At 50.3% G+C, this 25615-nt stretch overlaps 2 protein-coding genes and 1 long non-coding RNA gene across 5 annotated transcripts in view; 1 reads left to right on the top strand and 2 right to left on the bottom strand.

Moving 5' to 3' along the window:
* TGOLN2 (trans-golgi network protein 2) overlaps window positions 1–639 on the bottom strand; it is a 7015-nt gene extending 6376 nt beyond the window's left edge. The window contains exons 1-2 of the mRNA XM_045283866.1: window positions 558–639; window positions 127–363 (exon numbers count right to left, since the gene is read on the bottom strand). Coding sequence (XP_045139801.1) covers window positions 127–363; window positions 558–603 — 283 coding nt within the window. The 5' untranslated portion in view covers window positions 604–639. The remainder of the gene's footprint in view (window positions 1–126; window positions 364–557) is intronic.
* A 191-nt stretch (window positions 640–830) lies between these two features.
* The window catches only part of LOC123520939, a 26869-nt gene continuing 2084 nt past the window's right edge, over window positions 831–25615 (top strand). For 2 of the 3 annotated variants that reach the window (XR_006679448.1, XR_006679449.1), the window contains exons 1-2: window positions 831–893; window positions 6064–6175. This is a non-coding gene — a long non-coding RNA (uncharacterized LOC123520939). Of the gene's footprint in view, window positions 894–6063; window positions 6176–12110; window positions 12924–25615 lie in introns of those variants that run through there. The other variant, XR_006679447.1, reaches the window with a different exon arrangement.
* TCF7L1 (transcription factor 7 like 1) overlaps window positions 10531–25615 on the bottom strand; it is a 158692-nt gene continuing 143607 nt past the window's right edge. Inside the window, exons 2-9 of the mRNA XM_045283860.1 lie at window positions 17242–17374; window positions 16596–16698; window positions 16322–16405; window positions 15541–15684; window positions 14886–15045; window positions 14703–14810; window positions 13990–14065; window positions 10531–12122 (exon numbers count right to left, since the gene is read on the bottom strand). Of these exons, the coding sequence (XP_045139795.1) occupies window positions 11683–12122; window positions 13990–14065; window positions 14703–14810; window positions 14886–15045; window positions 15541–15684; window positions 16322–16405; window positions 16596–16698; window positions 17242–17374 (1248 nt within the window). The 3' untranslated portion in view covers window positions 10531–11682. The remainder of the gene's footprint in view (window positions 12123–13989; window positions 14066–14702; window positions 14811–14885; window positions 15046–15540; window positions 15685–16321; window positions 16406–16595; window positions 16699–17241; window positions 17375–25615) is intronic.

The following is a 25615-nucleotide window of genomic DNA, read 5'->3' as shown; positions in this document are numbered from 1 at the left end:
GGGTCCCTTGTCCTGGTTGGTGGTCTCCGGGACGCAAACTATCAGAAGGGTGCTCCGGGGTCCCTTGTCCTGGTTGGTGGTCTTCGGGACGCACACTATCATGAGGGTGCTCCGGGGTCCCTTGTCCTGGTTGGTGGTCTTCGGGATGCAAACTATCCAGAGGGTGTTCCGGGGTCTCTGGTCCTGGGTTCTGGTCTCCTGGAACCCGGAGTTTGGAGCCTGCTGGAGCCTGAGGGAGCGTGTTGGCACGTTCCGCCGACTGGTTCGGAGAGTTCTTGTCAGAGTTATCCCCTGTTAAAGTCTCTCCGTTGTCGGAACTCGGGGAGTGAATTGCGGTGGCGGGATCTCCTCCGGGCTGCGGGGCTTCAGAAAAAAAGGAACCAGTTGGTCCCGGCAGAGACGGAGGAAACGGGCGGGAGGGGGAGGGAGGGAGTTGATGTCGCACCATCGGTGGGTCGGGCAGGGAAGAAACCCAAAAGGCAACCGGCCGATGTGAGGGCCAAGGAAGTGAGGGCGAGGGTGGGATGGGGGTAGTAGGTGAGGGTCGGGGGTCTTACCCGCGGCTACGACGCTCAACAGGAGTAACGTAACAAGGAACCGCATCCTGCATGAACTACGCTTCCGCCCTCTAATGCTCTCGCGAGAGAATAGCGCGCGCGGGGGTGCGTGCGTGCGTGGGCTCAGCGCCCCGCCCTTTCCGGCGCCCGTCCCGCCGCTCGGGGGCGGGGCCCTCTAAAGCCCCGCCCCTGAGCCAAGTTCTTCCGCCGCTTCCTGCGGACCGCGGTTCCTGCGCTCGGTGCCGGGGCGTTAGCGTCGTCCGTGCGGCGCGCGCGCCTTCTCTGCAGGCCCTTTCCCGTGGTGGCGTGAGGTGGCGGAGCACCCCCCGTCTGCAGGTGACTCTCTGCCTTTCTCAAGGTTCTTCCCTGCGGTGCGCGAGCCCCGCCCTCCGGAAACGAACCCGCCCCCTCACCTTGGTCGCGGCCCCGCCCGCTGGCCGCACTGCCAGAAACAGTTCCCGCCCAAGTGGCTGCAGCGCTTGGCTAAAAAGCTCGCGCTCCTCACCCCCTCTCAATCGTGCAAGTGATTTATAGTCACCGTCGACGTTTTAGTTAACGTCTAAAAATAGAAAACAAAACCTTACACTCACCCTTCGGAGATAATCACCAGCAATGCCTTTTCCCCCTGAATTTTCTCTTTTGCAAAACTTTAATACTCGGGGGGTGCAAAACGTGTGTGGAATAGTGAAATTACATATAAGGGGACTTTTTCCACGAGCTCTTGGGAGCCCCCTCGCATTTTGACAGGGTGATACATTCTAATGGCGGGAAATCAAGAAGGGATTTTTTTTTTTTTTAGAACATTAGAAAGTTCACTCAACGCGCCTACCCCTCCACAAGTGACGATGGGACTGGCTTATTGTTTCCACCATTTTTCTTTTTTAATCAAATACAAAGGAACTTGGCCACCCGCTGTCTTCGTGCATTGTCTCTTTTTTTCCATGCGCATCCATTTTCTTCCCAAATGGGATCAATGAGTAATTTTGTAGTTCAGTGTTTTTAGGTTGCTGTTAAAGTTCTCCATTAAATATTGATCGAAAACTTTTTGTGAAGTTGCCGGGTTAAGAGCTTTGTAGACATGGATTTAAATCGTAACATGCCCCTAACCGTTGTGGAACCATGTGGGACACACAGATATCAAATATCTACACCAAGGCTTGTGGGTGTGTGCCCCTACCAATACATACTAAAAACTGGAGGCAACCTCTCTTGGAAGAACAGACTTTTGGGCTGAGGACTGAGGAGAGCAGGTATTTCTTACTGGCCACTGAAGAGAGGAGGCAAGTGGCCCTTTGCGAGCCCAGGGTACCTATGAAGGGCAAGTGCAAAGGCCTGGAGGCAAAGGGAACGTGGCACTTGCGAGAGTGGCAGAGGGTGAGATTGGAGCAGAGTCAGGGGAAGGGGCAAAGGGTCTGGGAGTTGCCCAGAACATAAATATTTATGGGGCACAAAAGTACAACTGAATTGACAGAAAATGTGCTAGTTCACTGGGATTGAAATGTAAACTGGAACCACCCTGTCAACAAGGACGACAGCAGCCAGTGTAAACAACACCCCTCTGTAGTCTCTTGAAGGTAGTACTTGGCACACAGTCCATTGAAATCCCCAAGAATTTCAAGGAATAACAATATGTGGCATAAATCCATTTTCCAGGATTAAGCGCATGATTTTGTTACCTTTTAATATGCTTCCCAAGAAATTCTCCCCCCTCCTCTCTCCAGTGTGCCATTACCAAGAGAATAAGAATTAATAGAGAAATCTTTTACCAAGTTATTCTACAACTGTAACTTTGCTTTAGCAATACAAGAAGTGCATTTCTATCTGGATGTACTTTTTAACTAATGAAATTATCTCATATTTCCAAAATGAGTATTTGATTTTCTTTATGGGCTTTCTACTCCCCTCGACTTCCAAGACAGTCCGAGAAACCCACAGGCGGTCGCTGTGGGTCTGCAGAGACTGGCAGAGTGTGGGGTTTGGAAGCAGGCCATCAAGCTTTCTCCTGCGGAGCAGGTGGTGCTCAACCTCGGTGCCATCCGGGCTGCGAGGAGAGGGGCAGGAGGTGGCAAGTTGTGAAAGCTGACATGGGCCGTATCCACATGTACTAAGCAGGGGAGCTGGGATCTGGCCGTTTGTGGGCAATGGCCAGGGTGATTTGTATTTGATCTGAGCAGGATTGTGAAGCCATTCAAGAGGTTTGGGTGGGGGTGGGGGGGGGAATTTATATCTTCAGCGTTGAGGACCTTGGGAGATGACTGGTTGCAGGTGAGGAATCAAAGAGGGTGGGAGGGAAGAGTTGGTTCTGAAACTAATGAGGACTAATCCAGGTAGGAGTAGTGGGTCAACAAGGCTGGAGGGAGAAGTAGGTGGAGTCAAGATAAATTTGGGAGGCCATACAGCTTAGGGTGAAAGGTGTGGAGGCACTAGCTCACTGGAGTAGGAATACTAGAGGTGGGTGGGGCATAGGAAGTTAATTTTTTATGGTCCTGTGTTTATGATGCCTCCGAGATAGTGGAAATAGTTGGAAGGAAGTGGTTGAAAATGCAAGCAGAGAATCCAAAGGTCAAGAGCAATTTTCCTTAGTAATTAAAAAAGATCAGAGATTGTTAGTGGTTTCATAAAAGGTAATTTATGAGTTGATCATAATTTTTGTGAAAGCTCCATTAGTATTGGCCATTTGGATTATTTAAATGTTTCTACTCTTGTTCACGGGCCCTGGAATCCATTCTGACTCATAAGCACCCCAGATGACAGAGTGAACTGCCTGCCCAGAGGGAGCTCCTGGTTCGAATCTTTAGTGCAGCCGACGCCTTATCTGTTTTCCTGTGGAAGGACTAGTGTGTTCAAACTGCCGACCTTTCAGCTAGCAACTGCTCTTTATTTAGTGTCAGGTACTGATTTGTTGTATTTTATGAGACACATTAAAAAGAAGTTCAATTGTATGAATTTACTCATTCACCTTTGATAGCACTGATTATTTTAATCTGCTAAATTGATTAAAAATAGTCCCCGACTGCTATTCTTTGATATTTACTACAAAAATAATTTATGTGACTTTGGGTAATTTATTTAGCTGTTTTAAATTATCAGCTTCATTGTGAATGGGTATAAAAACGTCACGAGAATCTGTGTTCAAGTGTCTAACACAAGTAAGGCTCTAAAATTGTTTATTATTATAGTTAATTTATTTATTATTAAAAAAATTCATTGAAACAGAAAATGAAGTCCAAAGTCCAAGCCTCCTGTAATCCAGAGCCCAGTATTGTTGTTAACTCTTATTGTGACTAGGTGGGTGGTTCTCCCTTCTAAATAGGCATCTATTTGCTCATAAGATTGTGAACTATGTACATTTCTTATCTTACAAGCCTCTGTAGCATTTAGTGCTACCACTAACCATGCCACTTCTGAGGCACTAGTCTGTTTCCCACGGTTTCTGTTCTCAGCATCATTCAAGGGCTTCCGCTTCTAGTCAACATTGTTCTGAAGGTGCTAGCCAAGCAATTCTGCTTCAAATGACCCCCTCAGGAAAGCGACAAGAGCACCCATAGAACAGGAGAAAAATTTGCACTCCTAGCACCTATATCCAGTTCTGTATACGATTGTGCACTGCACAGGGTGGCGGGGTGTTTCACACTGTTCTACATTGCCTCCTTATGACTTGGAGCCCACTGGGCAGCACCGAACGACGACATATCTGATAACAGACTAGACTGTATTACATAGTTTACATCTAGAATACGTATAAAGCACAAACTTGTAGTGCAACACAGTTATAGCTCAATCAAAGTTGACAAGGAATCCACATAGGGATTTTTCCAAAGAAGAAACATAAATGGACAAAACCCGAACCAAACCCATTGCCATAGCGACCCTAGATAGGGTTCCTGAGATGATAAATTTTTTAAAGTTCTATTTGCAATGTATTGACATACAATTCAATCATGTCAAAGAATTGTACAATTATTACCACAATTTTAGAACATTTTATTCTTTCTTATATTTATTGCTATTAGCTCCCCATCCCCCCCCCCCATTCCCCAACTACACCCCCAAGAAACCATTAATCCAGTTACTGTTTCTATAGATTTACCTCTCCTGGATTTCATCTAGAAAAACATACAAAAAACAACCACAACCACAACATCACAAAGTTAAAACAGAAACCTCAGTTGAATAGAAAACAGAAAATATTAAAAACTAGAACAAAATTAGAATGGATTATAAAGGAGATCGAATGCGAAGATGCTAGATTTTAACCTGGCTGCATCGGCAGTAATCCACTTTCCAGGCACGCTTTCTGATAGCAAGGCTCTTCACACTCCTGGTCCATGTGCAGAAGCACTTCGCTTGAGGTGTAATTGACGCTTTAAAATGAGAATCAGGTACAATACTCCATAGACTCTGGGGCCAGATGGCCTTCCAGGAAGTAGAGCCCTCCCACTGACATCATCTCCCTGTGCCTCTGTTTCCTCATCTATAAGCAAGAACAACCATACCTACTTACAGGTTACTTATGAGGATAAAATGAGTTAGCATATGTAAAGCACTTCCAACAGCGTCTGGAATGTTTTTTTTGTTGTTGTTTTTTAAAAAATAATCATTTTATTAGGGCCATTGAACCAACTTTTAAATGAGTCAAAAGGGAGATGAAATAGGATAAAACCTAACTAAATCAATCATAACGTTGCAATGCTGAGACTATAAATGTTATAAATATTCCATGGAGTGGCTAGTGGGTTTGAACAGCTGACCATATGGTTAACACCTAACTCACAGTGCTACTAGTACTCCTGAAACGATGCTCTAATACAAGTGATCAGAGAAATAACACATCCATGCCACAGTAAGATCCCACTTCATACTCACTACCACCCACTACTACCTACTCAATTCCGACTCCCAGTGACTCCTTGAGACAGTCAAATTGCTCCTTACAGTTGCCAAGACTAAATATTTACAGGAGCAAACAGCCTCAGCTTGTTCCTGAAGAGCAGTTCGTGTGAACCACTAAACTTGCACTTAGTAACCTAATGCTTAACCCAGAGTGCCCGTAAGGCACCTTTTCATATCCAATAGGATAGGCATACTAGCGAGGACATATAATGAGTGCTGGTGAGGCTACGGAGAAATGGGAACATGTATACATGCCGGTGGGGATGGAAATCAGTGCAGCCTGGCAGTTACTCAAAAGGCTGTCGAGTTACCATTCCAAAAAAACCGAACATACAGCTTATCAAGCAAATTTTCAGTCATGAGCTTATAGAACAGAATTAAATTGCTCTCTCTGAGCGGCTGCTGGGTTCAAATTACTAGCACTCAGCAATTCTGCTCTTGTTGTTGTTGTCAGATGCTAGTGAGAGCTTCGAGTCATAGGACCCCACATACAACAGAGTAACGCTGCCGGGACCGGAGCCATCTTCACAGTTGCTATGCTTGAGCCCCGGCCGGGTTGCAGCCACCATGCCAATCCATCTCAATGAGCTCTTCCACTGTCACCCTTGTCCAGGTCCTCTCATGATGTATCCAAAGTATGGGAGCCGGAACCTCGCTATCCTCCGTCCAAGGAATGCGCTGGCTGTACTCCTCCAAGACAGATGTTTCTTCTTCCGGCCGCCCAGGTACTTTCAGGGTTCTTCCCCAGCACCCTAAGACCAATGATCCATTATTGTTTTTAACAGTTTTATTGGCACTTCGTCCACATATACAATTCAATAGTCCAATCACATCAAGAAGAGTTGTATAATCATTACTGTTTGTAGAACATCTTCTTCCTTGTACCATCGTTAGGCATAAAATTGTTTTCTTCTTCAATGTTGGCGAAATATACACAACAAAACATTTTCCAATTCCACAAATTCTACATGTATGATTCACTGCCATTAATTATACTCTTCGTGGTATACAATTATTGATATCCCTCTCCAAATTGTTCCCACCATTAAACTCAATGACCCCTAAACAAAAACTCTTCCTTCTTCACCCACGGGACCCATAGGTCAAGTCCGGTTTCTTTCTTTATTGGTAGTTTCTTTAGAGTATTATATACATCATTACAATCAGTTCCAATGCTCCCTCCCCCTTTAATTTTGTGTTAGTCTTACTTGTTTTCATTAGTCTTTCACATGCACATGAGAATGAAAATATTGCTTGGGCCAGTCCTCAAGGCACTATCTTTTTACTTGAACTCCTTTTAAAAGGTCGTGCAGTTGACTGGCCCAACCCCTCCTTTGATTTACTGACTGCTGCTTCCATGAGCATTGACGGTGGATCCAAGCAAACTGGAATTCTTGACATCAATATTCATTTATTATGATGCTATCTATTAGTGCAATTGTTAATGAGTATATTGCAGGTTAAAGAGCTTGCCTCCAATCCTGATGCCCCATTATTGTTCATATACTCATCTTCTAGGATTATTTGCTTCTCATAGAGATTAAGTATGATAAAAGGATACAATCCGGATGGACACAATTACTGGTTTTAAATCCTGCACCATCTTCCTTTAGTTCTGCTCGCTCTATAATGTTGTGTATGAGAACAACGAGGTGCTTTGGCACCCCCTTCTTAAAGCTATCTGTAATTTATGGTTCACAATCGAGTCCCATGCAAACAAAGTCAGTGAAACAGAAATAAAAATCTTCCTGTATTGTCTACTTTCAGCCCAGATCCATCTGCAGTGAGCACTGATGTCTCTTTTACATCCTCTTCTTAAAAGATGGCATGAATTTTTGGTAGCTTCGTCAATGCACTGCTACAACTATATTTGAGTCATTCTCAGCAACATTTCAATTGCGAGTGGTTTGAATGATAGTAGATAATTCCCATTGTTTTCCAAATTTCTTGGCTCAAAGGGGTGAGTGCCTCCAGCCCTGCGTCCATCTTTGCAGTATTTCAGTTGGAATCTGTCACTTCCGAGAGCCTTGCTTTTCACTAATGCTTCCAATGCAAATCGGTCTTCTTCCTTCAACAGCATTGCTTCCTGACCGTAAACTTCCTCTTGAAATGGTTGACTGTCAATCAGTTATTTTCTGTTCAATGAGTGTATTCCACCTTCTTTTGATGCTCCTTGCATAGTTCAGTATTTTGCTCAAGGAATCCTTCAGTATTGAAACTTGAGGTGTGAATTATTCTCCAGTTCCTTCAATTTAAGAAATTCTCAGTATGTTTTATTCTTTTTGGTGTTTTAACCCCAGGTTTTTGCTCACTTCATTATACTAGTTCCCCTTTTACCCCGTCATAACCCTAAGAGACTATTAATCTAGTTACTTGTCCATGAATTTCCGTATCCTGGACTTCATATTAAACACAAAACAAAGCTCAACAACAAAATAAAAAAGTGAGCGCTTCAGGAAATTGTGTCACCCTTGCGCAGGGGCCACCCTAATCTTGTGTCATGTCGGTACCAGTATGTACGCTGTCAAAGTGAGCATGTTCCTTTTCTTTTTTTTTTTAATCCTGTGTCACGTTCTTGATGTCAGCCCACACCGGTCAGTTCGTGTCGAAGCTGTTCTTGAGACGCTCTAAATGCACGTGGGACGCACTCGAGGCCCTGTTAGGGTTTTCGTAAAGTTGCTTTCATTGTCTTCAGTCGTTGAGCAGTTGTTCCACAGTTGGCCTTTGGACTGATTTTGGCTATCGAGCTTCTCCATTGTCTCTCTCCACAGAAGCCGCCAATTTGGTTGGTTTCTCTGTATTTTCTTTGGTGAGATCCACACGTACAGTCGCCGTTTGTTGTTGTAAAGGTGTTTGCAATGAAGAAAGCATCCATCTTGCTAAATTCTCTCATGTGATCTCTAGCTTCGGTCCCATCACCGAAACATATTTTCCCTTCAGATTTTTTATTTGGTGTTCACAAGAAAACAAAAATCCGTTACTCTGGTGAAGGTAAAGACGTGATTGGGCTGGGTGGCTGGGGCCTGACGTACTGTGAGCGAGCAGGCATGTGGTCTCTCAGCGGTTTGGCCACTTTCTAAATGCCCTTTCTTTGTGGTCATGTGTCCCCGTACTACAAGCCACACTTTCACCTGATGCCGCATCCGAGCTTCAGCCACTGAACTAGGACAACCCAGGGCACGCGGCCCCAGGGCCCGCGTGCTGAAAGCCCGCATAGCAATGGACCAAGACATATATTCTAACTACTGGTCCTTCCTTTTTGTCTCCAACTTTTGCATCCCAGTCACCACTAATCAGCATGCATACCGATCACAAGTTTTTAGCAATTTCAGCTTGAAGCATCTGGTAAAAAAAAAAAGTTTTATCACTCATTTTCATGGTTGGTGTGTAAATTTGAACAATAAATGAATTAGCGGGACTTCCATGTAGGCATGTAGATAGTATCCTATTATACAGCATTGTGCTTCAAGCTAGATCTTGAAATGTTCTTTTTGCTGATGAGTGCGACAAAATTCCTCTTCAGCTCATCCTGAATTACCTCACAGAAACTAAAATATGTCCACAGAAACTTGCACCTGAATGTAAACATCAATACTCCTTACAGGCAAAGGTGCCAACAATCCACACACCCGTCATCTAAGGGGCAAACAAAATGAGGAGCAGACGGGGAGTTACTTGTCAATTCAAAGGAATGCCATGCCGACACACATGACATGGTGACCCGTGAAGAACACATGCTAAGAAACCAGGCACAAAAGACCACCATTCAGTGCCATTGCTATGGAATGTCCAGAACAGGCAAAGCTGAGACGGAAGAGCTCAGCGGTAGCCTAGACCTCGGGAGTCGGGTGAGATTCAAAGGGCATAAGGTTCCTCTTGGGATCAGGAAAATGTTCTAAGACTGTTTATGCTGATGGGTACGAAACGGTGGCTATCAGAATCCACTGAATTAGATTTCCAACAGGTGGGCTTTGTGTTGCGGACTTGCTGCTACCGGCTCATAAGCAATGCTAGCTACGTGGTATGCAAAACAAAGGCTGCTTGAGTGTGCATCTCTCTCAAATAGTCACACACAAAACCAAATACCCACGCATCATTTCTCTGTTCAACTCTGATACCAGTTGCTTCAGTAGCACTTCTTTCTCCAGTCCTAGCCATCTGGCATTAGGTCAGCTCTCCTAAATTAAAAGCCAGTCCTTCAGACATGCCAAGTGGGCCCAACACTCCAGATGCCAACTGCAAACTTATTTAGTCCACACAACAGCCTGCCTTCATTCAGACCTGCTGGTGTGCAAACCGAGGTGGCTCCCAGCCTCCCTCCCTCAGGGTTTCCCCCTTATCCATAGGACACCCATTGTAAGCTCAGCAGCCCCCTCCCCATTCTGACTCGCTACTTCAGGTTCAAAAGTCCCTTAGGATTCACAAAACTTAAGAAACGTGCTATGCTTATGATTGCAGGCGAGATAAACGAAGAGATGCCTAGGACTAGGGGCCCTAAAGGGTGTGCTACCTTCCCAAGTGCTTTCAACCAGGAAGCCCTTGGAGCTGCTGTGTCCAGAGCTCTGTTAGGGCTCTCACGATGCGATGTAAACGTCAGCCACTCTCCTGAGGTCACTCCCGATGATGAGGTATTATTATTATACCGTGGGCAGCCCGCCAAGACACCTTTCTCACCTCACAAGCCCCACCTGTACCTTAGGGGTTGGTCACCTGGAGTATCAGTGAAACCACTCAAAATTCAAAGGCGTTTTTAGAGATTCTCAGGAACTAAGGACAAAAACCAAATTCTTTGGGCAAGTTAATGTAAGCCCCACACCTCTTTAGATCATTGTAATTAGAAGCAGACAGCTGGGTGTCAGAAATGTAAATAGACCATCTTCCAGGTGGCAACATTCTTCAACTTCAGGCTTCACTGGTCACACGCTTTCAACACCGGAGTCGACTTGGATTTCCCAGTCGTGTAAGGCATGTTTCAACAACGCCCCTCCCACCCCAAACCTGCTCATCTCCACAATCCAGTGTGGGCCTTCGTATGAGGCAGGTGGGTTCACTCAACAAATGGGCTAAAGACAGACTCAGAAAGGGTCTTGCAATTGCAATTTTATTTTCTTTTGTGAAAATAAACAACTGGGAGTTTAAATTGCTCCAAAAAAAACCAAAACCAAACCAAAAAACATTAAAAAACAACAATACACACGGACGAAGCTTGTGAGGCGATTGTGGGGAGGGGAAGAGGGTCCTTCGAACTTGGGCAGATTGTGCTAGCAGGAGCCCAGGGGACAGACTCCAGAGCTTGGGGCCAGGTCTGCCACACTGGGACGGTGAGGGGACGGTGAGGGGCCGGGGAGGTGGGGGCAGAACGCAGACTTCTTTCCCCAAGGAAGTGGCAGGCACCTAGAGTCCCTTTAAATGTCAGTGAGAACCATTTCAGACCTCTCCCCTCACTGAACGCTGGAGGATGGGGCTTAGGTCCCACTGAGGGGGAGAGGATGCCGGTGGAAGGAATCAGGCAAGGATGTCTCCTCCTAGGCGAGGGCAGCAGAGGACAAAGGAGACCGGCCAGAGGGCACAACCCGAGGTTGCTGAGGCCCAAACCCGGCCCGGAGGAAAGGTCTAGGAATGAGATCTCCATGTGCGGACCCCCAGGGATGCGGGCTGGGGAGGGGTCGGGCGCAGGTGAGGGAAGCGGAGAAGACGAAGGAGGGCAGAAACCACAGGCAGTGGAGAGAAAGTTGGCTTCTGCCCAAGTCCATCCACCCACAGCATATGCCGCCGTCTGCCTGAGAGCGAGTTCTGCCTCTCAGCCACCCCACAGCACAGAGTAGAACTGCCGCCTGGGGAGCCCCAGTGGCCGTACATTTTAATAGAAGCCGACAGTCTCGTCTTGCCCCCCCACAGCAGCTGGTGGGTCTGAACCACCGACCTTTCTGGCATACAGCCGAGTGCTTTAACTGCCGTACCACCAGGGCCCCCTCCACAGCACACACAGGAAGGGTAACGCACTGCCTGTTCAGTTCATCTCTCTCAATGACTTTGTTTTTGTATTTTTTTGTTTTTTAAAAAAAGCCTTAAGATGAGCTACTGGTTAACATGTACAAAACGTAAAGCGCCGCCGGTACCGGTCACTTTACGGAACAGTCCAGGGAGGTCAAATATTGACCAATAACGTTTCCTTTTTTCTTCTGAATTACTCGATGAGTCACTTGACAACCTGCAGAGGTCAGGGGCCAACCTAGTGGGCGGGCTTGGTGACCAAGGAAAGCGGCTGGGCCTGGAGCACTGGGAGGGCCTGGTGGGCACGGAGCGTGGCTGGGAAGGAAGGGGGAGAAGTCAACAGAGCGGTGGGCAGGGACCCCAGAGGGAGGGGCCGGGAGAGGAGGGGAGGCTGGCCAGCCATCTGGCTAGAGGAAGAGGAAGTGGCTGCAGCCTTGGCTGACAGGAAGGCAGCTGAGTGGAGAGCCAGCTGGGCCCGACTTTCTGGCTTGGTGGTCAGGGAGAGGGGCTGGGCTTGTTCCGAGTGGGTTGCGGCGGGGGCAGCTGGTGAAGCCAAGGCGGCGGAGGGGGTGGCAGGGGAGTCCAGCATGCTACCGTGGGAGGACGCAGGGCTGTCACAGGGCTTCTCAGGGGGCAGGTACTGAACACACGGCTTCTTGTTCTTAGAGGCTAGAGTACCTAGGAGAAATCAGACCAGGGAAAGTCAGCAGCCTGAAGCCTGAGGAGCACAGGACCAACAGCCCCGGCTCAAGCACCAACTGCGTGAGGGAGCCACCTCGGATGCCCCCGCCTAGCTGAGCCCCCAGGGGGCAGAAGAGCTGCCCAGCAGAGCCCAGTCAACCCACAGAGCCAGGAAGGATCGTCGGCGAGCTGTGGGACGATTCATCAGGAAGCAACAGAAGACAGACAACAGACAAAAGAAATCTGGCTACACATTTGTGTTTTGGCAATTTAGGAATCTATACGGGGAGGGAACTGGGAACCTGCTTCTAAAGCACTAGGAAGGCTTTCGAGAGTGGGGGCTGCAGTCAGAACACCCAGGGCAGAGCGATGGGGAGATGCTCAGATGGACAAAGACCTACGCCATATCAGTGGTTTGTGATATGACAGGGCTCGTCACACTATCTTCATCATGCCCCAACCAACCATCCCTTTTGGTGTGCCCTAAATTCTGACTTCTGGTACAATCAGACAGTGCAGTACCTGCTAAATGGGAGGGAGGTGGATTGCATCTCCTATATTGTGTGTGTGTGTGTGTGTGTGTGTGTGTGATGAAGGCAAACGAGGTCTGCAATATTTGTCAGTGTGAACACCTCTCTGCTAAGGGGGTTGTTTCTGGTGTAAAAGGTATAGTGTCTATTTTTGCACAAAATGGCTCCTAAACGCAAACTCTTGCTTGGATTGCATCTCCGATAGTGAATGAATGAGTGAGTGAGTGAGTGAGTGAGTGAGTGTCAATTTCAAAAAGAAAAAAAAAATAAAAACGTTTTATTGTGTTTTAAGTGAAGGTTTTACAAAGCTGATCATGAGCTTTACAATCAACACTTCCTAAATATTTTTCTTAACTCATCTATCACCCCCTCCAGGTGCCATCACTTAGCCTGCTTCTCCCAGTCTCCTGTCTTCCTCCTCGCCCAACCCTCTGTCCTTGAGTAGGGGATGATGCCCTTTCGATTTTAAGTGATTGATTATCCTCACATGGGGCAGGGGGTAAACTCAAGTTACAGACCTAAAGGGTCCAAGTCTTGGGGGCCCCACCAGAATTCCCCATTCTTCTCAGGGATCTACTAGTAGGGTTTTTGAAAAACAAAATAAAAACAAAAAAACATGCAAAATACCAAATCCTTCCACCATGCCCTGGGCACAAGTTTACGGAGATCTGTTTGCTACATGATGATTCACGCGTCTTCTGCTGCCCATCAACCGCAATTCCCACAACGTCACGTTGCCTAGTCTACTGGCTCCTGCGTCCAGTCTTCATTCTTTCTGAACTGTGTTCTCAGGGAAAGGCTGTGCCCCTGGATCTCAAATGGTTGATCATGTTCATGGGACTGTTCTCCATCTAGACATGTTCTTGTCTCACCGACAATGGACCCATCGGGGTGAGTTCAGTCCCAGGCTAAGGGGCCATTGTCTCAGGGGTTCCACTAGCCTGTGTCTGACCAGTAAGCCTCGTCTGATTTTTTCCGCCCACACTCTTCAGGACCTTCCAAGGTGACCCGCCAGGGAAGTCAACACCCTGCAGTTTTCCCTTTACTGCACGTCCCCTTTGGAACCCAACCTAATATAACTCCGGCTTTGCGGTGGGAAAGTCCTTGTTCAAATCCCTTTTCCGCTACTGAACCACCAGGGGGAAGAGCAACTTTCCGGAGGCTCTCACTGGTCATTTCCACACAGGAGGGTGATGTAGCACCTGCCTGAGAATCCACGTGGCTGCTGAGAGGCAGGGGCCCTGAAAAGGCACTACCATGGACCCAAGTCCATCCGAGAACCAGACGGCACACACAGATGGAAAGCCGGCTGGCGGGCCCTTTCCAAGACGCACCTTCTGCCTCCGGGACTTGCTGCTGGGACTGGGAATGTGACAGCTGCTTCTCTCGCTTCCTCTTCTTTTTCTTACCCTGAAAGCACAGCACAGGGCAGTGGTCACCAGGGCAGCTGAGAGAGGGCGAAGACTGGCTACTGTCCCTTTGTGAAGGAGGAGCAGCTACAGCCTAGCTGTCTCAGAAGGCTGGGCGGCAGAGGAAGACTTCTGGGTCTGTGCGCCCCTCTTGTCCCATGGAGGATTCTACCCCTTCAAGGCTCCATCCCTTCAGACTTGTTTTTCATCGATTCCCCCTAGAAGAGTGGTTCTGATTATGGGGAGGGGCCTCAAGTCCTGAGAGAATCCGATGGAGCTATGATCCCTCAGTACAGAAAGAAAGCAGCCCGTGGGCACATGCATAGAAACATATGCCAAGTTCCTATGCCCCCGGGTGCCTACACTGGCATTTGAGCCCTGGCGGAGGAACCCTTGGCGAGAGAAACTCAGGCCCAGTGCGCAACACAGCGCATACCGCTCCCCATTTTAGGGAGTCCAGCCTCGACAGCAAAGGCATCAGTTTAACTCTGCCCTCAGGACACCAAACACCCACTTCCTTGCTGGCCTCCCAAGAAAGGAAATGCCACATTCCCAGGGAAGAAGAAATGGAAGCTTTGCGCTCATGCAATCCGTGCCCCTCCGTCCCCTCCTCCTTGCCCAGGGCGGGCGGCACTCACGTAGTTGTCGCGGGCGGACCAGGTAGGGTAGAGCTGGGAGTGCAGTTGCCGCTCCTTCCGGGCCAGCTCGTAGTACTTGGCCTGTTCTTCCCGAGACAGGTTGTGCCACTAAAGGCAAGAGCACAGGGGTCCGTGAGTGGGGGGCCCAGCCGGCCACAGCCCGCGGGAGGACAGGGGCCTCACCTTTCTCCCCAGGATTTGGTTAATGGCTGCGCTCTCCTTCAGGGTGCACTCGGCCACCACCTTGGCTCTCATCTCCTTCATGTACAACATGAAGGCGTTCAGGGGTTTCTTCACGTGCACCTTCTTCTCCTCCTCCTTCTTCACCGTCACGGGCGATTTCCTGGGAAGTCGCGGGGCTGCAGGTTAGCGGGGCTGGGGTGCCGGCTGAGTCACCCAGACCCGGCCTCAAGCCACCATGGGATGGAGCAGCTGCCCGAGACCCGGGCTTCTGGCTGATCTCGGAGCTACGCCCTCTGGCCTGGAACCCACTCACTACCCAACAGCCACACAGAGTGGGGGCGACTCTGCTCTGGGCTGGTTCACGGGGGGCTTAGGTGACAGAGGAATTGAAGCATGCTTCTCGGGCCACGGGGCTTGGGGGAAATGTCCTCTGCCTCCTACCGGGCCTCACTGTCACCGTGGACGCAAGACAGCTCCTCGGTTCTCGAAAACCCCGTTCTAATTAGCTCTCCCTACTGTGAGAAAAGGGCCCCATGTCCCTGAAGGGCAGGGACACACAAGGTCCAGGGGACAAGGTGGCATGGGGCAGGGCAGGGGGTCGCCTGCTCATGAGGAGAGTGGCCATTTCTCACACCCCGCCGCTGGCGGTACTTACGCACTCACTGCCGGGCTCAGGCTGGGGGGTGCAGGCTCCTGCTTTACAATCGGGGAGACGATGGCAGGGTGGGGGATCCCTGAGGTGGGCAGACCGGGATGGGCCGGAGCCACCATGTGAGGGGAGAACCGACTGGAAACCAGGCTGTGGACAAGGTGGGGACAGACGACAGGCGGGGTTCAGGCCGAGGGTGGGTGGCTCTGAGCAGAGGCTCCGCGACCACAACGCCCGGGGGACAGTGCACGGGAAGGGTCAGAGCTGGCATGCCACGTGGGAAACACAGGGCTCAGCTACGGACTGCACGGGTCTCCGTCACTGGAGGTACCCGCCAGGCAAAGCCGGTGGAAGATGGGATTCCCTCTCACGGTCTCCACTCCTGACATGCAGGTGGCTATGCATCTGGCTGCCACCTGTAAAGCCAGCACTCCCAAACCTCCTGCTGCTCTGTGCGACAACGACGAGGCTTTCTGCTCCCTGGGGGAGGCCTGGTCTGCCCTCTAGGGTCGCTGTGAGCTGGAGACCACCATCTCCAGGAACAAAATGGAAAACGTCCCTGGCGTGGGTCTGTGGTCTCCTTCTGTGACAGGAAGTCAGCGCATGGGGACATGGCAGGAGCAACGGAGCGCTTGGGCCCAGACACGCTTCTCTCAGAGAAGGGAAGACGGGGGCTGTGCTTTCCACGCTGACCGGGGCGAGGATCCCCTTGTCTGAGAGGGTGGGGCCCTGGCGAAGCCCGAGAGGAAGGCCCCGTGCTGTCAGACCCGGTAGGTGAGGTCCTCACCTGGACATGGAGGCGTTCATGGCCAGGGCAGGGTAGGAGTGCCGGAAGCCGCCGGGAGGCAGGGAGTACATGGGCTGTCCTTGCCTGTCAGGGTCAGGGGCAAGGACACCCAGTGTCAGAGTTAACATGGGAACCTTCAGGTAGGAAAGACAAGCTAGGAAGTACAAGGCTGCCCAGGTCCGAGGGCACCTGAGAGCAGCTGGAGGTACAGAATGCAGGGCTAAGCACAGGAGGGGCAAGGGTGAGGAACGCCGAACGCCACACGCTTCCTTACTGTGGGACGAGCCAGCCGAGGGGGTGGGGCATCTGTCCAACAGGTCCCGGTGACAGCGGGTAATATGGCGACAGCTCAGATGGGTGAGGGGGCCGGGGAATTCCTGTGTCCAAAGAGGGACGGATCAGCCCATCCCAACACCTCTAAGGAACGGGTTGGCTGCCCCTCCATCCCCAGGGGCTTGGAAGGCGAACTAATGCACCTGACTAGATCACTTTCAAGTTCTTCAGCCCTATGAAGTACCTACATGAGGCTCTGGTGTCATATTGAATATGAAAATAGAACAACTATTCAGCTCATGGGGCTTTCATTTATTCGCAAATAGACGGGTAGCTGGCGCATCCACTCTGCCAGCCCCTGGGTGAGGGCACTGGCTTTGGTTAGCAGGCTGCAGCTGCAGCTGCCCCACAGGGTTCCAGTGACGGGGCCCCATGCCATCTATCACTGCAGGAGCGCCGGTAGGAAGGGCTCCCGTGCATGTTCATCTCCTCTCCTCCAACAGTCACCACGACCCCTTGACGCCCAAGGTGCAGAAGGGGCACAGGTGAAGAGGGCAAGGGGGACGCTAGCTACTAGACAAGGCCCGAGGGGAGCAGGGAGGACCAGGGCAGCCTGGCTGGAAAGGAGGAAAGCCCCAGGGACTCACCTGTCTTTGGATCGATCTCCGGGGAGAGGTGGGCGGGTGAGGAGCCGGGGGAGAAGTGGTCACTGCTGTAGGTGATGAGGGGCGTCAGTGGGTGCATGTGGTGTGGGTGCTGCACCACGGGAACTTTATTCGACTGAAAGAGGCAACGGACCGCGGGTGGCATCAGTCCTCAGCACCAGGGCTTTGTGTGTGCCGGCATTTTCCCGGCCAGTGCATCAGCGAAGACAGCAGGCCCCACAGCACAGCTGGTCCCCTCCATGGCCCCCGCCTGCCAGCCCCCCATGATCCATGGCAGGCGCTCACACCTAAGCTGTGAGTGGGACACCACTACACCCACTTCCCAAACAGACCCCATGCTGGGAGCAGCCCTCTATTCAGTCTGTTGTGAGAGAGATCAGGGACAGAGGCACCATTGACCCCCATCAGTCAGGCCTCTCCATCACCAAGGGCTGCCCTTTGAGAGCTGCTTCTTGAGCCATTAAAATGCCTTTGTTTTACAGAACAGCTGGGCAACTGGGTGCCCACCCAGCTCACCAACTGTCCCAGGGGGAGGGGCACCAATGAACACATTCACGGGGTCTCAGTGACTAGGAGACCAGGACCGTGAGTGTGTCCTTTGGGACCTCTTGTCCCAGGCATCTCACCCAGCTCTTGCTTGATCCGTCACGACGCTTGTTATAATTCTGGTTATAAGAAACACTGTTAGGAGTCTTCGAGCAAAGATAAATATAGGTCCGAGGTCCCGAAGATTGCTGGCTTACAGAAAGAAACACTTCAGTGTTGCCCAGCATTTAAAATGTTTGCCCGCTAGCTCATACCCCATGATGATGCACAGGTGTCTCGTGGAGCCCGCCAGACCATGACAGGCTGCCCCGTGGGCGCACTGCCACTGTGGCGAGGAGTGTTCATGAGTCCTCGGCGTCATTTTAGTGAGATACTGACCCCACGGGGGATCACCAGGAGCAGAGAGCCTGCGTCCTGACGGTGGACCCAACTCTGGGGTGAATGCTAGAGAAAGTGCCACCCACGTGGTGTCAGGCTGATGAAACCGCAAAGTGAGCTATCGTCACATGTTAGACATTAGCTTTAGGTCAGCTCTGATTGACACACGGACAGAACCCAAGAGCCCTTACCACACTTCTGCCCGGGACTCTAACACTCTGACCTGCTGACCACATTTCAGCTGACATAAAACAGAACTGGCCTTAAAGGACACCCTTTATGACAACTATGGAAGGAAAAAGACCGGCCTTTCAATGACGCAACCTGCTTTCATGGTAAAAACATACTTCCTAGAACTGGCAAACTTAATAAAAAAATCATTTTACTGGGGGCTCGTACGACTCATCACGATCCATATATTCATCCACTGTGTCAAGCACATTTGTTGCCATCATCATTCTCAAAACATTTACTTTCTATCTGAACCCTTAGTATCTGCTCCTCATTTTCCCCTCCCTTACCAGCCCTTTGATATTTTGTAAATTATTTTGTCATGTCTTACACTGTCTTTTCCCTTCACCCACTTTTCTATTGTCCATCCCACAGGAAGGAGGTTATATGTAGATCCTTGTGGTCAGTTCCCCCTATCTACCCCACTTTCCCTCCACCCTCCTGGTATCACCACTCGTCCTGAGGGGTTCATCTGTCTGGGATTCCCTGTGTTTCCAGTTCTTAAGTGTACTAGTGTACATCCTCTGGTCTAGCCGGATTTGTAAGGTAGAATAGGGAGCATGAAGAACTAGAGGAAAGTTGTATGTTTCTTCATTGCTACAATGCACCCTGACTGGCTCACTTCCTCCCCGCCTGGTCCTTCTGTAAGAGGATTCCTACAGATGGGCTTTGGGTCCCCACTCCGCCTCGTTCACAATGATATGATTTTGTTCTTTGATGCCTGATACCTGAGCCCATCGACACCTCATGATCACACAGGCTGGTGTGCTTCTTCCATTTGGGCTTTGTTGCTTCCTAGCTAGATGGCCAATTGTTTATCATCAAGTTTTTAAGACCCAAGAGGCTATATCTTTTGATAGCCGAGCACCTCATGGTGCTTTCTTTCTTCACCACATTTTCTTATGTACCGCTCTGTCTTCAGCGATAGTGAGCAGACCTGCCTCTGTGGATTTCCTGTTGACAGGAGGAGGAAGCTTGTCTTTCTCCCAAGGAGCTGCTGGTGGCTTTGAACTGCTGACCTTGAGGTTAGCAGGCCAACTCGGACGCACTAAGTCTCAAGGGTTTGTTTCTACTATAACATAGTAACAAAACAAGAGCCCCGTTTTAGGAACTGAAGACACTGAGGCTTGGAAAGGCTAAGTGACTTAGTCCAGGTCACTGAGCTAGCTGATGTCAGTTGGGCTTCATATGGTTTCCACAAACCCAGAGGTTTCTCTTCTACTACCTGCCTCCCTAAGAGTGAAAAAGGACAATCCCCCCATCCCCCAACAAGAAAAAGCTGAATTATATGGAGAGATGAAATGAACTGCAGGCAGCCAGAGGCTACAATTCCACAGACAGCCTCCTAACTTGAATGCTTCATTTCAGACTCTCAGCCTGATTTCTTTCAGACAGTGTCTACGATGCTGAGAACGCTAGCCCATCTGTGCATTTCCTCCTTCACTTTTGGGGGGCTATGCACAGAAGAAGGTGCCCTGCTGGTGCTCCACTATCAAGCGAAAACCAGGCAGTTCAAGCCCAGCCGCTACACCAAGGTAAGACGTGGGCACCAGAGTCGATAAAGATTTACAGCCTTGGAGAGCCCATGGGGAAATCCTACACTTTGCCCTACAGGGCACTGTGCACCAGCATCTGTTCCAGGGCCGTGCGTTTTTCAATTTTCATTTTGGATGCAGAGGAGAGACCAGACAGTCAAGTGGCTTAAATCCCCACCACCAGGGCAGGATGGCGAAGAGCTGAGCCCTCCCAGTGGACCTGTGCTGTCACACCATCCCCTCCCTTGGGTGGGGCATGTGACTCGCACGTTCATCCACAGACATATATTGTACAAGCACAAGTGTCACGTTTTAAGATGAGATTTCCAGGAACCCCAGTGCATGTAAAGGATGCATGTTAGTTTTCTGGAAACAGCTCTGAGGTTTCTACAATTCGTTATAAAAGCAAGGGAGCACTAGCACAGTCAGAGTAAATGGTACAAGAATTTTGACAACCGAAAGGAGTTCTTTTTTACAAGGGCACAGATGTTGCTTTGTTTTTAAAAAGACTAAGTAGAAGCACATCAAAAGCTAAACAGGGGCCATCAGTCTGCACGGTCAAGGCCACGGGCGATTCGGGGTTTGTGGCTCCCTGTCGCATCTCTGTTTTCCAGTTTTGAACTCTCAGTGTAATGAAAGCACACCCACCGCGTCTGCATCTTTGACCTGAAGAGCAGGGTAGACCTGCGCCTGCTTACAAACCAAACAACAAGAAGGACACTTACGCCACAGACGGTACCTGTAACCTTATTATGACGCACTTAGAACACAACCACACCATCTGAGCCCAGTAACGATGGCCTGTCTGGCGTATATTTCCTTCCACTCTGCCTTTCTGAGCATCTGGTTTTTAAAGCCACATTTATCTGTACCCTTTGTGGGTATCCATCCTAAAACAGTTCCTGGGAACGGAAGTCCAGATGGCCGGGCCGGGCCCAATCAGATGCGGGCAAAGAACACAGAGGGGTTGACAATGTGAAGGAGACAGCAGGAGGTGTGAGGGCACACGCTCAGTCTAAATGCTCGGCGCTTCACTTCTGTCCCCGGGAGACAGCATCAGGGCCCAGACAGTGGACAGAGAGGGAAGCAGAGGACTGACAGGAGGAAGGAAGGTACCGGAATCCTTGCCCGGCCTGGGAAGAAGCTGCTGGGTAAGCTGACCCAGGCCAGCTGTGAGCAGCACACAGAGTTCCGGCTAGACGGGGGCTTGGGCGCTACCTCTCAGTGTGGACACCGTCAGTGCAAACAACATGGCAAGCGAAGGCACGGGTGCTTACCCATGAGCCAAGTGCAGTCATCCCAAGCCTAGCAGCTCAGAGGCCCCCAGATCTCAGTCCTCTTACACACCCCAGGTATTTCTTGACTAGTTCACTGTGCCCCTCGAACTGTTTTGAGACAAAACTTTGCTTAAAGGCCTAATTACTGAGGAGCTAAATATGGGTCTTCTGCCTCATTCTTTAGAACATAACTCACATTACTCCCCAGCAGTGCAGCAGATGAGCCCAGGGCCCACACAGAGAGCCTCCAGTCTGGCGGTGCCCTGGGTCCCAGAGGTCAGCAGGGGGAAGGGCAGACGGCGCTGGCACAGAGGAGCTTGCTATTAAGGTGTCATTCACAAATCAGCCACAGTCTGGCCCACGGACTGCCCAGGGAATGTAGTCACAGAGTTTCAGTGGACCACTCACTGGGCGCTATTTCAGAACTGTCTGTTCTACCCGCCTTCGTCTGTATTGTTTAGAGGTCAGGCAACCATCCTGGGAAGCAGGGCTCTTCCCATGAGACTCTGCACCAGCAGGACGTGGGGGAAAGAAAGCTGGTGCTGGCCCTGCTGCGTCAGCCCACCCAGAGCAGTGGAGGCTGTGAGCCAGGAAGAGGCCCCGGTGGCCCTGCTAGCCTCAGGCCCGGAATGGGGCTCTCCAAGGGCTTTCGGCCCCTGCACCCCCACCTTCCCCGGCACCCTTTCTGGGCACTGTTGCAATAATTAATGTTAACCTGTCTCTAGTAGGTGGGGCAGTGGATCAGATAGGCACCTGCAGCAAAGGTAAAATCAGGCAGAGGGGCCTTCCTGGGTGTGCTTCCCAGCCCCCTCCCACACCACCTCAGCCCAACTGCCCACCACTGCAGGGTTGTGTTGACCACAGTATTTTCTACTCTTGCCAATTCCCGGACCACCATCCAATCTCCCCCAATGGTTGATTGCCTTCCCTTTCACCCATGGTAACACGGTCGATCCCGGAGCCTGAGACCTCCCCACCCTCCTGTCTTGTCCCAACCTAACAAGCATCAAAGAGCTTCTTTTAGTGCACTTTGTAACCACCAGTTTCCCTACCAAGATATAGCAAGCAAGCAGAGGGACTGCAACCTTTCCAGGAAGCACCAAACCACTGAACCGTTTCCAGCGCTTGCCCAAGCAGTCGACGAGGGTTCGCATGTCGCCAGCCCTCACCAGCCTGTGTCGTTTTGATTTCACTCCGAATGCAGGGGCGAGGTGGCATCTCCTTGGTGCTCTGGTTTGCGTGTCTTCAATGGCTAAAGCTTGTGAGCATTTCTGCCTGCTTTGGTTAATTTCCAGTTCATGGCCTCTGCACGGTTCAAAAATTGGATCATTTGTCTTTTTTGGGTTGTGGTGCTAAGAATTTCTAGACATTTTAGTGTTGAGTCCCTTGTCTGAAATGTCATGATCACCAATCCCCCCTCGCCCCCCAGTCTGTGGGCTCTGTTTTCACTCCTCTGGTGAAATCTTTGGATGCACTTAAGAATCTAATGTGAAGGAGGTCCTGGCCATCTACTGAGGATCCCTGGTAGCACAGTGGGTTGTGCACTAGGTTACAAGGTCAGCAGTTCGAAACCACTAGGTGGGGGAAAGGTGGGGCTTTCAACTCCTATAAAGAGTTGCAGTCAAAGAAACCCACAGGGGCAGTTCTACCCTGCCGGATAGGGTCGCTATGAGTCGGAAACAACTAAGTGGCACTGAGTGTGTTTGGGTATCCGGTGAGCTGTGGTGCCGTTTCATTCTGAGGGAGTGCTCAGTTTGCCAGCAGCAATTGCGAAAGGGCCTCCGTTTTGACGTGGTTCCCCGTCAAAGGAGAAGCAGTCTGGAGGTGGATAGATTTACTGCTGGGTTCTCAACTGGACCTCTAAACTTTTATGATCCCATACCTCACTTAATAAACTATCAGTTTTGTTAGCTCTTTACACACACACACACACGCACGCACGCACGCACGCACGCACGCACGCGCACTGACCCTCGCCCACCGCCCCCACCCCAGTACTATTTTCATCTAATGTTTCTCACAGGTTCTTTCCAAGCGACTTGAGCATTTCCGGGTGGTTATTTTAGTGGAACCCCAGGGGCGTTCGGCTGCAATGTCAGGAACCGGCAAATAAACGAAGCCGTGGCTACTGATCATCTGTCCACATACAGTGCTCCGAATTTTCCTCCAGCATTCCATCCAGCCGGTTCCCACAGACTGCCATTCCCAGCACATTCCAACTTGCAGGCACCCTACAAGGCAGAGTGGAGTTGCCCCATGGGTGTCCAGACTGCCACACCTGCTGAGCCTACCACCAGCAGCCCAAGCTTAGCTCACGATGCCACAAAGGCTCCTCTACCTTCCCGATGAACTCCAAACACTGTCAGCGAGTCAGTTCTGACTCACGGGGACCCTGCAGGACAGAGCAGAAGTGCCCTTCCTGTTGGGTTGCCAGGACTGAATCTTCACTGGGGTAGAAAGCCGCATCTTCCTCCCAGAGAGGCTGGTGCTGTTTCACTAGGGCAAACAGCTCTATGCACTGAACTGACCCGCCAGCGGTAAGCCTGGTTTGGGATTTACAGTTCTATTTTTTTCTTTCAAGGTGGGAAACCTAAAATAGGTTTCTGTTTACGAACCCTAGGAAAAAAATGAATCAACTATATGAAAAAACTCTTACCTTTTAAGTTCTATATAATAAAGGCTAATTTTTCCTAGTGTCTGCAGATGGAAGTATACAAAGCGCATGCTTCCTCTCCCCCTTAAGCCACCAGAACAGAACCCCAAGGGAATTTTCTGTGCCCGCGGCCCTTGAGAGGAGACCAGCACCAAAACCCAAACTCGCTGCCCACCGAGAGCGGATTCCAACCCACAGGGACCCGCTCGAGTTTCCAAGGCTGTGGCTCTTACTCTTTAAGGGAGTAGAAAGCCACACCTTCTTCCCGCAGAGTGGGCCATGGTTTGGAACTGCTGACTCTGTGGGACGTGTAACCACCATACCAGAGGAAAGCCTGTAATAACACAGGCAAATACCTCCCCAGCTCCTCCTGCATGGCAGGGAGTGTGCCGGAGCCTGTGAGAGATGGGAAGCTACACCGGAAATCTCTGCCCTGAAGATCTGGGGGCAACAGGGCACAGAAACACATTAGGAATTGGAATGTGCCTTCAGGCCCTTCTACACAGTGCTGTTATTCTGAGATCTTTGCAAGTTGGATGGGGCTTAAGATCCCTGGAGACGTTGTCTTCTCCCAACTCTGCCTTTTCCACCGGTCTGCTGGCTTTCAGGATCGTGAAAGGTAACCCCGAGGTTGCCTTCATGGTTGTCCTAGCCTTTCTCCCCCCATCACCCCCCACTTCCTCCACAGGTGCCTGCGGGGAAACAGTTATCACGGGGGCGGGGGAGGTTTTCACCATGACTGGATTTTATTTATTTAATTCAGTGAACAGTTTGGATCTATGAATTCGAGTTCTTGTTTTTTGAAGCTCAGGTTAGCCTTCTCCGCTAACCGAGCTACCCCCACTGCACAGCCTCTGCAGAGGGATGGTTTCACTGTCCCTCTACATCTCTCACCGTCTCTTTCTCACTGCTCTCAGGGGCACGCATGTGACTTATCACATAGTTCTGCGCTACACTAAGATTAATGAGCCAGGGCAGATGAACAGGAATTTGCAAGAAGCAAAGCACGAATAGCAGAAGCTCACAGCAGGAACGGTGGAGGGAGGGAGGCTGTGGGCTTTTGAGTTTCAAAGTCGATCCCTGGGAAGCCTTGCTGCCTACCACAGTGGCCACACACCCAGTTCCCAACTCTGACACCACCCTGGCATCACCATGACACCATCCACCGTGTGGCAGTTCCCCTCTCTGACCCCAACACCCCACGGAGCTCTCTCCTGTCAGCCCCTGACGCACAGGTAAAGCACCAGCCTCCCTGCCCCAGGGTACAAGTCCCCCTAAAAATTGCTGGGATCTCAAGGTATATACATAACAGGAGTCCCCATGTACCTGACCTGCAGGGCGCCTCCCAATAGACCCTTTCCTTCCTCAGGCCTGCTGCCAGGGCCCGTGCAGCCCCCAATGGCAGACAGAGGTTTATGTGCTGCCCTGTGTTTTACAAACAAAGGCTCCTTGGTGGCTGGAGAATTCCAAGGGTTATTTTCAGAAAAAGAGACAAAAGGCCAAGCTCCTTATCAAACAGGACTTGTTAATCTCAAAGGGAAAATAATAACATGGCATCACACAATAGTAGCAGCTTTACAGCAGTGACACTGTAGAATTTCTACACAACAGCTGGTCGGTCACCTCCGCAGAACAGTTGCATTTGAACTTGATGGTGCTGAGGGTTAAGAACTGAACTGCTAAGGACATTGGGCCTCCACTCAAGTACTCCCTCAACACAAGAATACTTTCTTCTA

Source organism: Echinops telfairi, unplaced genomic scaffold (genome assembly GCF_000313985.2).
Source record: "Echinops telfairi isolate 266 unplaced genomic scaffold, ASM31398v2 ScPeMD7_7467;HRSCAF=8505_1, whole genome shotgun sequence".
NCBI lineage: Eukaryota > Metazoa > Chordata > Mammalia > Afrosoricida > Tenrecidae > Echinops > Echinops telfairi.
Note: the sequence above shows the minus strand (reverse complement) of the source record. Positions and strands in the feature narration are given on the sequence as shown.